This window comes from Argentina anserina, chromosome 4 (assembly GCF_933775445.1).
Source record: "Argentina anserina chromosome 4, drPotAnse1.1, whole genome shotgun sequence".
NCBI classification, from domain to species: domain Eukaryota; kingdom Viridiplantae; phylum Streptophyta; class Magnoliopsida; order Rosales; family Rosaceae; genus Argentina; species Argentina anserina.
The window spans coordinates 13,899,975-13,911,634 of NC_065875.1; the positions used below are offsets into that span (position 1 = coordinate 13,899,975).

At 40.9% G+C, this 11,660-nt stretch overlaps 1 protein-coding gene across 1 annotated transcript; it reads right to left on the reverse strand.

Moving 5' to 3' along the window:
• Nucleotides 1-1,261: 1,261 nt before the first annotated feature.
• On the reverse strand, nucleotides 1,262-3,716 carry LOC126790326 (heat shock 70 kDa protein 8). The gene is given in 3 exon segments (XM_050516520.1): nucleotides 1,262-2,505; nucleotides 2,507-3,000; nucleotides 3,569-3,716. Coding segments are annotated over 2 exon segments (1,716 nt in total). The 5' UTR covers nucleotides 2,999-3,000; nucleotides 3,569-3,716; the 3' UTR covers nucleotides 1,262-1,281.
• Nucleotides 3,717-11,660: the final 7,944 nt, after the last annotated feature.

Below are 11,660 nucleotides of genomic sequence, written 5' to 3' on the forward strand. Positions count from 1 at the left end.
TCCCAGTTTTCATAGTGGAAGTTGTTCGGAGTTTGGCCCATGGTTTTTCCCCTTCACATTAGAGGGTTTCCACGTTACATTTGGTGTGTCCTTTATATTTTTACTGTGCTCTACTATGTTTGATTTCCAAAAATTTTTGTTTTAGTCTTGCTGCATATTCTCTTATTTATTTCAACTAAATATGTAACCTGGTTTCTCAACGGGTCACCAAACTTGGAATATCTTGTCTTGGAGCTCGATCTCATATGTAGATTTAAAGATGACGATAAACACCGGTCTTTCATGCCGCCGGAGCTTGTGCCTGTTTGCTTGTCGTCGCACCTCCAGAAAATCCACATGAGAGGATTCACTGGGCGGCCGGGAGAGTTGGATGTGTTGAATTATTTGCTGCGGTACGGTGAAGTTTTGACTGAGGTGGTCATCTCTAGTCTTCATATCTATGACCATGCATGCAGGGAAATATTACAGTTTCCCCGGGCTTCAGAGGGTTGTGAAGTTAGATTTTGTGGCTGGAACTTCATGGCTTTCCAAGTCATTAATTTCAAAGTATTTGTCAAAGTTTAGAAAATAGAAGGGAAGAAAATGAAGCTTTTAATTAATTGTGTCAATGCATTCCTTAATATGTTTAGTATGTCTTGGTTAGTTGTCTTATTTCCAAGCATTTTTTTAATGTTCTTATGACATTTGCCCTTTGCTCCTCAGGACTCTGAGAGAGACGTGTTACACAAGTCATGCTTGTTATATCAATCCATCTTTGGAACTGAATAAGTTGAATTGAGAATTTAGCTAGGCCTTTATACTTCTGGACATTTTTATTTATTTTCTGCTGGATTAAGTGGATTTTTCTTTCTGCAGTTTTCATTTTCCACTTTCTAGTGGCATGGAAGATGCCTACCCTATCGGTTTGGAATACCTGGATGGTGTGTGTATTAGATCATTTGGGGATGGTGTGTGTATTAGATCATTTGGTCATGACAATACCTACAACAATCATTTTTTTTTTACTTTCCCTTTCGATTACATGCATACAATTACACACAGTTGCCTTGAATAATACGGAACTCTTGCACTTCTAAATGTCAGATCCTTTGATGGCTCATAAGTCCCCGTTTATTCCAGTATCGGTCAAGTTTTCAATGTATAGAACTCCAAACATAAAGCAGAAACAGTTCTTTCCTTTATTACACCAAATCTACAGGAAAGCCTACGTTCTTACAAAACTGTTCGCATTACTTGTTACAATTGAATTTAGCATTTTAGCTGCATTCCTCACCTTAGTAGCTAGATCCTCTTCACTGATACCAAGTCTAGAGTAGCACCATATGTTCTGTGCAAGGCTTCTACGCACCAGGCATGACCATCATCAACCGTTGGCATTCTCACGTCCAGGACAGGATTTATTGAAAGATGCGAACCTGGCATTAATACAGCAGCCAAAACTCTCAGCACATTCGAAGTATCAATGTCCATCATCACTCGTATTTGTGGAACTCCTTTGGGGGATGGAGGAATCCCCTCAATCTTGAAGTATCCCAGCAAATGGTTTTCTTCCAGCTTGTTGCCAACACCTTCATAAACAATTGCAAGTGCTTGCGCTTGGTTGTCATGAGCTGTCGTGAAGAGCATCTCTCTTTGGGTTGGTATCCTGGTGTGTCTATGTATAATCGGCACAAAGTTGTTTCCATCTGCTTGAAATCCAATTGACAGAGGTGTGACCTGAATAGATAGCAGATCTACGGATTCAAAAGGATCATGAGCTCCAGAAGCAACGTATCCCTCTAGTGCTGCGCCAGAGACAGCAGCTTCCAATGGGCTTATCCCTTCATAAAGCTTCTCTCTTTTGCATATGCTCATGACAAGATTTTTTATTTTTGGTATAAATGAACATCCACCAACAAGTACCACATCATTTAAATCCTCGGGTTTTACCTTTGCATCATGCAAACACTGGATAATGAGGCTAGCACACTTATCAAATACTGAGCGATTAACTTCCTCAAATTCTTCTCGGTCCACAACCTTGCAAATTTTCATTCCATCTCCCAAGTCAACATCAATTTGAACAGAATATTGGGAGGACAGACTGTGGATTGCATTCTGAGTCGCAACTCGAAGCAACCCCTTAAATTTGATCTCCTCAGCTGCATGACATGTCAAAAGATTCTCCGCGTTTGGTAACAGATAACGCATCATATTCTGAAGCAAGTCTTCTCCTCCAATGGCACTTCCTGTTAAGGCAATTATTTCAGAAATTCCCCGAGGTGCCTCTTGGGCTGTAACACTTAGGGCTACATCACAGTATCCAGCACCCATATTGAAGATCAGAACACTCCTATCTGTTGACTGAAATCCACTTTGTTTTGTATACAAGGTATATAACAATGCCACTGCAGTTGGTTCTGGCATCAATCTCAGGATATGAAGGCCAGCCATTGCACAAGCTCTTTCGATCCGACTCAGCTGGAATCGGCTGAATGAAACTGGCACAGTAAGAACAACATTTTTTTATGGGCCGGTTTAACTGGATTTCGGCCATTTCCCTAAGTTCCACCAAAAAAACTGCCAGAACTTCCTCAGGAGTGGTGGATCTCCAGCAATTTCCAACCAAGGCTGCAATAAATGGGCGGACACCAATATCCAATGTCTGCACTATAAATGGAAGGCTTTTGCTAGAGTGTACAACTGGATCCGTGTCAACCCGGCCGATTAAGCGTTTCATGTTAAAGATTGCAGCTCCAGATAATATTTCATGTTCTGCAGAGAGTTGATTGCTTATTTCCCCTGAAGGAGTTCCGTCCTTGAATGTAACATATGAACTCATCATCTTCTGGTTCCCACTTTTTTTTAGTATCTCAACCTGTGAGCCATTCCATATTGCGACCCTGCATTGTGAAGTACCAATATCAATTCCAATTGTTGTTTCAGGAAAGCTGAATGATGATTTTTCCTCCCGACTGGTTTCACTATCAGATGCCACTGTGTATGCTGCCTCGGCCATTCCTGCATTTTGAAAAGTGGGAGATGACAAAAGACGTATTATACAAAGGAAATCAATCAGATCCTAAAATGATACTACAACCAAACTAAAATATCAAAACTGGAGGAAGCCCACAAGAGTGACACATACAAAATAAATAAAGCCAACTTGTGGGTGTGTATGTATCCAAAACGTGGATTTATCAAGCAGTCTACAGCATAGTTGTAAGGTACATTTTAGCAGTAGCAACATTGTTATTTGTTAATACCGATAATACATGTAAAAAAGCACGAAGCCCACATAATCTAGTGTCAAACTTAAATTCAAACAAACACTTTCTGCAGCAAAATCTAAGCTTGACCACAAACTAATATGAACTTAATTTCCAGTTGATACAAAATGTGAAAACTGAAAACTCAGCAATATTTCTTGAAAATAAAAGGAGCCCAGTACTCATCTCAAGACAGCACAACCAGTTCTTTGGTATTAAGGATTAATTACAGAAACCCAACAACTGAGTAAAGTTGTAAGCATAACCAGCGGAGGAAAGAGTAGAGTGGTTTAAAGTAAAAGAGCGAGTGTAGAACTTACAGTTGACAGTTGAGTGACAAAGCAAGGATTGGGAAGAGAATTGAGTAGGATCGGTTTGGGTTTGGAAGATGAGAAACTTGGGGAAGAGTTTGGAGGTGATGAAATAGAAAGGCGCCCAAGTTTCTAGAGCTTTCCTAGAGGAAGAAGGTGGCTGGCCTTAGAACGCGACACTCGTAAGGAAATCCCTCAATTACTAGAATTTTCAATTTAATATTTTCTCTTATTTTCTTTTCCAAACTAAGAGTTTACATTAACTCAATCTCGGCATTCAGTCAATATATAGCGTGACGTTATTCTTTCAAAACAAAAAAAACAATTATGTAAGCTAAAAGTTTCTAATACACACCATTGTACTTAATACTGTATTGTAGGTGACATATAGTATATCTATTACACGTATTTGAATTTCATTCTCAATCAGTTTTTTTATTATTATAAAATTAGTGATAAACTCATTCTTCTTCCGGAAGAATTACTATTCTACCCTTATGTGTGTCTTAGCCTAATAGGTTTCATGTTAGGAGATAGATTAGCATCTCCGTAATAGATTAGGACTCCGAATCTTACGGGATTGTGGTTTTGTAATGCCTATATATAGGCCCCCATATCATTCAATAATACACAATTATTTCATCCTGAAACACGTTATCAGCACGTTGCCCTAAAACCCTGAACTTTTAGAGCCCTAGAATTTTTTTTTCTCTCCACCGCCGGCCGCCGTCGTCTCCGCCTCCGGCCTCTCCTCGTCGGCGCAGCCCCGCGCGCAGCCCCTGCATGCTGCCCCCGCAGCCCCGTGCGCAGCCCCTGCATGCTACCCCCGCAGCCCCGCACGCTGCCCTGCCCTGCAGCCCCCGCAACGTAGCCCTGCACGCACGCACGCTGCCCCGCACGCAGCCTTGCACGCACCCATGCTGCCCCCGCATGCAGCCCCGCACGCAGATTCTGCCCTGCGGCCCCTGCTGCCCTGCTGCCCTGCAGCCCCCCCTGCTGCCCCTGCACGCAGCCTCCGCAGCCCCGCAGGGTATCCTCCGCATTCGCTCCGCAAAAACATCTTTTTGCCCCGAAAAACCCCGCATAAGAGGATTCAAAATTGCTCCTCCCGCATATATACGCAATGAACGCGAACTACACAATCAAACTCTTCGCTCAAGAGAAGCTACTCCCGTCTTCCCTACCCTTTTGGGCCTTTAAACTATTTCTCTTTTTTCTTTTTTATTTTCCTATTGCTTATTAAATCGTTTATTTGCACGTTTTCGTTTTCCTCACGTGCTTGCATAGGAAAAGTGATCACTCGTCGTACTATGGTGATGACATTCATGCCGAGATGGATGATACTTTTGTCATCTACATACGATTTTGATCGTACCCTCCCAAGATTTTATGTCATCGGACGAAGATTGAAAAGGAATTCAACAAGCAACTTCATGCATGACGATCGATTTGCAGAGCAATTTACTTATATGCGGTCTATTTGGCAGACCAACAAGTATGTTTTTCTTAATGTTGCTGCTTTTGAAGATATATATATAAATTATCGGGCGCTATTAGCCTTTTTCATGTCTTCTTTTCTGGCCTTTCTTATAACGCCGATGAGACCAAAGAGGGATATGATTCCCCTCTTGGTCGACGTTTTTCATGTGACGGTCTTGGGGGAGTCACGTTATTATTTAAAAGGAAGATATCGATTTCGTGTGGTCGCCTGAGTGCACCGCTGTTTTGGGTGCGATCATGAGAATCGCCGATATGCATCGATTATTTTGTGACCATATACATCACAACCTTCTAATTCCGGTTACATACTTGAATAGTTTCGATTATTGGAAACCTATACAACCCTCGTTTCTTATGGATTCGTCGCCATCGCGACTGTTATTTGAATGTTTGAGTTTTCTTAAACTCATGTCTACAAACGATAATCTCAAGGTCTACGTACTCATTTATTTGAGTTGATTCATTACTCTGATGCGGCACTATTTGCTGACAAAAAGATCCCAAAAATAACGAATTCTATGGGACACACTTAAAAGTGATTTAATAAACGTCTATGACGACGTATTACCAGAGTTGACCTTGAAACATGCTCCACATCCGAGAAACACATGTAATTTATTGGCACCTTTATCTATTTCTCGAGGGAATTTTGGAGATGGAAACGTAACATTCTTCCATTCTCAAGTAAGCACATTTTTGAGCCTGAGGCTAAGGCTCCGCCCAATCAGATATGCAAGATTTTGTTGCTACAGACTTTTGATTAGTCAATCTATTTTGACTATGTCTTCTGCTTACTATTTTTCAAGTATGACGTTGGCATTGTCATGTTTCTTGTTCGACTTTAGCTTAAGTCGTCTATTGGAATTGGAAGTTTGGTTGTGTTGTATTAAATATTGGCATATTCTATAAAATTTCTCGTCTTTCTTGGACTTGTGAGAATTTTATTTGCCTTGGCTTAGCATGCATGGTCAACGTTTGCAACTCACGTGGTTTTTAAATTGGCCGCTTTTAGGTTACATGGGACCCCAATAGCACTACATTGTGATTTTGGACTTTGAAATTTGGAAAACGGACCTCGGAACGTCAAAATTGACGTCGTTTTTCCCCGTTACTGTTCCGGCGTTTCCAGAACGTTTTTTGACGTTTTACCGGCGTATTCGCCGCCTTCCGGCCATATTCCGGCGTTTCCGGCACCGACATCCGGTTCCGGACGGCGTTGCCTGTCGGACCTGAAGTTATGGACTTCATACCGGCCAAGTCTGGCCACTGCCGGACGGATTTCCGGCAATCGGTGCCGCCGGCTTCCGACGAGTTTTTCAGACGTTTTTTTTCCGTCGTTTCTCGTCATGTTTCAGCAGTTTTTGCTGCCACGTTTTCCCAGTCCAAATTTCACCCAGTTTTGAGTTGTATTGACATGGTTTTCCGGTTAATTTTCCGGTTTTCTCCAAGTCGTTTCATAGCTCAAATGATTTTATTATTATTGGTGACCACCCGCACCAAATGGAAGGTTTTCCACCGTAATTGTTTGGTATTCAACTGCTCTAATACCATGTTTTTCCAACTCTTAAGTTGAAGAATGTAGTTCTATTGCCATGTGATACATTCGATGGGATTGCCATTTGTTTCAATCCCCTCTGTTACAATATCCTACGGCGTATTGTGTAGAGAAGTTCACCGCGTTGTTGACTCTTTTAATCTTCATTTTGAGAATGTCCCGCTGTGAAATCGAGTGTCTTGCTAATTGCGTAACCACCCACACTGTCCTACGGCGCATGTAGTTGTTTTACGGATCTCGTGCGGAGATTGTGTTGTATATCTTCGTGCCTTGCTAAGTTTTAAAGGCCATTTATGCCAATGATGGATTTTCATCTTGATATTTGTGTTAAGAATGGAGAGGAATAAATCTGTCAGATTTCATTGACAATATCTTTTTCAAGCTTCGACAGTAGCTTTGTTAGCCTGTAGACATCGTTTTGCTTGCCTGCAGCAATAGCTTTATGTAACTCAAGATTCTTTGAATCATGGGTTCGGTTTTACTGTTTTCTCGGTTTTGACATGATCGTTTTTTGGTCATTTTGAACAAGATATGATGATTCGAGTTCTTTGAAATTCACATTATCATCTATTTTTCATGTTCATGAAGCGATTGGAGGACCACCTCACCCATGCTCCACACGGTGAGGCCGACCCTGCCTATTTCGGCGGCTCCATGGCATTAAGGCCGTCGGTGGCGGCATCCCCTCCTTCACAGGAGCTTGTGATGCCTCCCGTGTCTTCTAATGCCTCCATGACAATCTCTGATGCCAATCGCTCATTTTGCAAAGCTTGTTCTTTTGCTAGATTTCAAGGAAGTCCTTATTTGCTAAGGCTCCAACCGAGAACATTCCATTCTTACAAAGTATTTAAGGTGACATTAGTGGACCCTATCCAACCGAATACGGACATTTTTCGGTATTTTTATGGTATAGGTTAAGAGCATCGACGCGTTGGTCACACGTCGCTTTGCTTTCCACAAGAAACGCTGCATTCGCTAAAGTTTTTAGCTATGATCATCATACTAAGGGCTCACCACCCTTCCCATCCTCTCAAATCTATTTGATTGGATACCGTTGGAGAGTTCACCTCCACGACTTTGATGATTTCATTTTGCATATCTACTGGGATCGTCGTTGAACATAGTATTCCTCATGTTCATTCACTGCACGATCTAGCAGAGCTTGGACTTGGTTATGGGTACTAACCTGCCGATTTTTGCATGGAGATATGTAATGATGTTGCATGCAGCGACACTTATTCGTTTTAGACCCACAACTTGCCAAGCGTTTAGTGCGTACCAGATGGTTACTGGATACGATCCCAACGTTCTTTTTCTTAAACGCCTATTTGGTTAAAGTTGTTTATGTGCCTCTATTGTAGTTATCTCAATGGGTCTACTTGAAACGATTAAGTATTCTGGTTGGTTATGATTTATGAATCACCAACACTTGTCCGCTATTTCCAATCTACAACCGTTGATCTCTATCCTGCGATATTAGCAGACGGTCACTTTGATGAGACATACTTCCCGTCGTTAGGGGGAGATATGGAATGCTCCCATTCTGGTTTTAATGCCAGGAATTGACGTGGTGTGGCACTATGTCTCATTAAGATCCCGCACTACTCAAAGTGAGCAAATGTGCAACGCATTATCGACCTCCAGAAAGTCAAAGATTCGATGCTCAATCTTTACCGATATTGCGAAAGTGACGAGATCGCACATAAATGTTGTGATGTGCCGGTAAGGTTGGAACTCTCAGAATATGGGAGAATTTCATATGACCTGGTCCTAGCACCGTTGGCACCATCCCTGACAGTGGGAAAGAAGCCGGCGATAGCACCATCGTACGCTGTGGTGTTGTCGGCGCCCGTGGTATTGTACCACAAAACAAGGGCGGCAAAGTAAGGGTCATAGCTTCGGTCTTGGCTCCTGCCTAGATGAGGGGGAGACCATTATTCTCTAGAATCAAATCTAGAAAGAAGCGAAGTGCGTAGGCACAAGTATTTCGCCCATCATCAAGAGATATCCTCTAAACATGTGTATCAACTAAGTTTCTGTGGGACGCTACAGACTCATTTTGTTGATGTTAGAGAAGAATAGAACTCTCACGAATTGATCGTATACAGCGCGCGCGTGTGTTTAATGTATTGATCTCCCATGATTGATGATGTATTCGCTTATGCTCTTATTCCGTTGTAAAGCATCAACGATGAGCAACTTGATCGAAGTGGAAAGAATCAATACAGGCTGAACTAGACTTGTTATGTTGGTCGTTGTTCGTAAGTGTAATGAGAAAGATGAAGTCATGCGATATACGCAGGACTTATGGCGCAAAGATTGTCTCATTATCCTAGTATTGAGTACGATGAGTTATATTCTCTCGTTATGGACATAATTGCTTTCTGCTACTTGATCAGTAGTAGTGTCCATGAAAACTGATTTGCAGCATATGATAGTGGTCATAGAATATCTGTAAAGGGATCTTAACGCAGATATGAGAGTGCCCGAGGGACTTTAAATGCCTCCAGACCACGGAGAGCTTATGTAATCAGATTGCGACGTTCGAGAGAACGTAGTACAATCGGTTGCAAGAACTCATACCCATATGTGTTCATATGAAGCTAATTCTTGATTCTCTATTCCGTCTAGGTATAGATGATGAAGAGATTCAATGAGTTATACATTCATACATGCTAATGTTGTTGGGACACTATTGCTTTCATTATGACGTGATTAACTATGCGCCTATGCATTGTCATTGGACTTGCATTGCTTCTTTGACATGGGTTTAGTTCTACACTTAGTGAACCAACACAAATCCTATCCACACCAACGCCGCCAGGAGCTCCAGCAACATCAACGTACGCCTTGGTGTAGCAGTCGACACTGGTAGCGTAGAGGATGCGTACGGTTCCGTCTTGGACCAAAATCAGTCCTTCATTGGTCCATTCCCCCATTCTTTTCGCGAAAGACACATTAAATGTGACAAATCAGAATCTGTCCAGTTTCGTAGGTCAACTTCAACGAGACCTACAGGACCGCTCGCTCGATGAAATATGATGAAATTGGTACCGTTGGAAAGGCCTATGTGTCTACTTTCCAAGGACACCAACCATTCGTTCATAGCTATTATATTGAGTGAGTTATGGCCGTTTTAGCAAAGTAGGATAGTCTTGTCCGGAAATTTGCAAGTCAGTCAACTTTGACAGAGCATTGTGAACTGCTCCGATCGGATGAGGTTGTGAACCTTATGTCACTGGAAAGCCATGGGTGTCTACTTTTCAGAACATTTTACGGTTCGCTGATACCTATTTTGACGAAGAAGTTATGGCCGTTTAAGTGAGTGAAGGTCATTCTGCCCGAGAATCTGATTTTCATTGCAAACTCTTGTTTTGAGTTGTTATGCAATCTTGTTTCCTAAGATCTAAGTTTGGCTAAGTATAGCATGGATGATCTAAGGATGTGTGGCTAGATTAATGGTTAATCATTATCCCAAGACTACGTTTGAGAAGCATGTAATGAACGTTGTGTACGTTGTTCTTTGTACTCCATGATTATGGCACTAATCAGGGGGAGTTGTATCGTAGACTTCAGGGGGAGTCTAGCTCACATGATGCTATCAAATGTAGACGGTGCATTGTGCTCTTTTTCCCTTCGATCAAGCTTTTGTTTTTACCCAAGAGGTTTTTATTTTGCTTGACAAGGTTTTTACTGAGGCAACGATGTGTGCACCATGCAACCTAGGCATGCGACACAAGGGGGAGTGTTCCGGGAGAATTACTATTCTACCCTTGTGTGTGTCTTAGCCTAATAGGTTTCCTGTTAGGAGATAGATTAGCATCTCCGTAATAGATTAGGACTCCGAATCCTACGAGATTGTGGTTTTGTAATGCCTATATATAGGCCCCCATATCATTCAATAATACACAATTATTTCATCCTGAAACAATTCTTTTATTTTTTTTAATTTACGCCCAAAACATATATCAACATTCCTTATACGATTTGTTTATAATAAATATATTTAAATTATTTAATCGAGTTCACTTTTTTTACCCTTCTAGCTATAAATGGAAAATATCTCCATAACTATAGTTCTTACAATTTTTCAAATGCTATAAACATGCAGCAGTTATAAACATAAATTAAATGTTCAATTTGGTAAATCAGTCTTATCTTAAGAAATAGTCAAACGAAATAAAAAAAGTTATGTTATTTCTATTATTGTCTTAATAGATCAAAGCAAGTCATGAATGCCAAAAACTACCAAGTTGCCTTTTTTTTTCCATTGCAAAACTATCTGATCATGTTTTTCATTATTTCCTATTCAAAAACACAAATTTCTTTCTTCTGGTTGTCTAATTTTCCTTTTTCCAACCCACACTTCCTTCTTTAGAGGTAGGATCCTATACAACATAATATTTACCTCTATGGAAAGGATAATTAACCTATATGTAAGGATCAATCTACACATCCCACAAAATTAACCAACTGAATAAAAGTTACGTACCTAAACCCACACTCTCTACCTATAAAACCCATGCTTCCTACCTCAAAGGTAGGGTCCTATAAAATAGAAGATATACCTATGTGGAAAGAATAATTAACATATATGCAACGAATAATCTACACATCCCACAAAGTTAACATACTGAATAGAAATTACGTACATATTCCATAGGAGAAAAAAAAAACAATCAAGTACCATACCCTAAAAAACCACCTACCTTCCATGTTCAACCCTCACACATTGTTGCCTAACACACATGTATAACAACTAATTTTCCAGGTAGAATACACCTAACCAGTAGATTCAACTCAACAACGAATCACATATACATATTTAACATAACTCAAATTTGAGTCATATCCTATAGCACAGTGTAAGAGGGTGTTTTTGCGGTGCAACTAGGTCCAAAATCGATCGAGGAAAGGATCCAAGAATGATTTTGTTGTGATTGATTTGACTTGATAGTAACGGCAGCAATTCACTTGTAACAGCAGCGATTCACTTATAATAGCAGCGATTCACTTATAACGGCAGAGATTTGCTTGACCGTAACA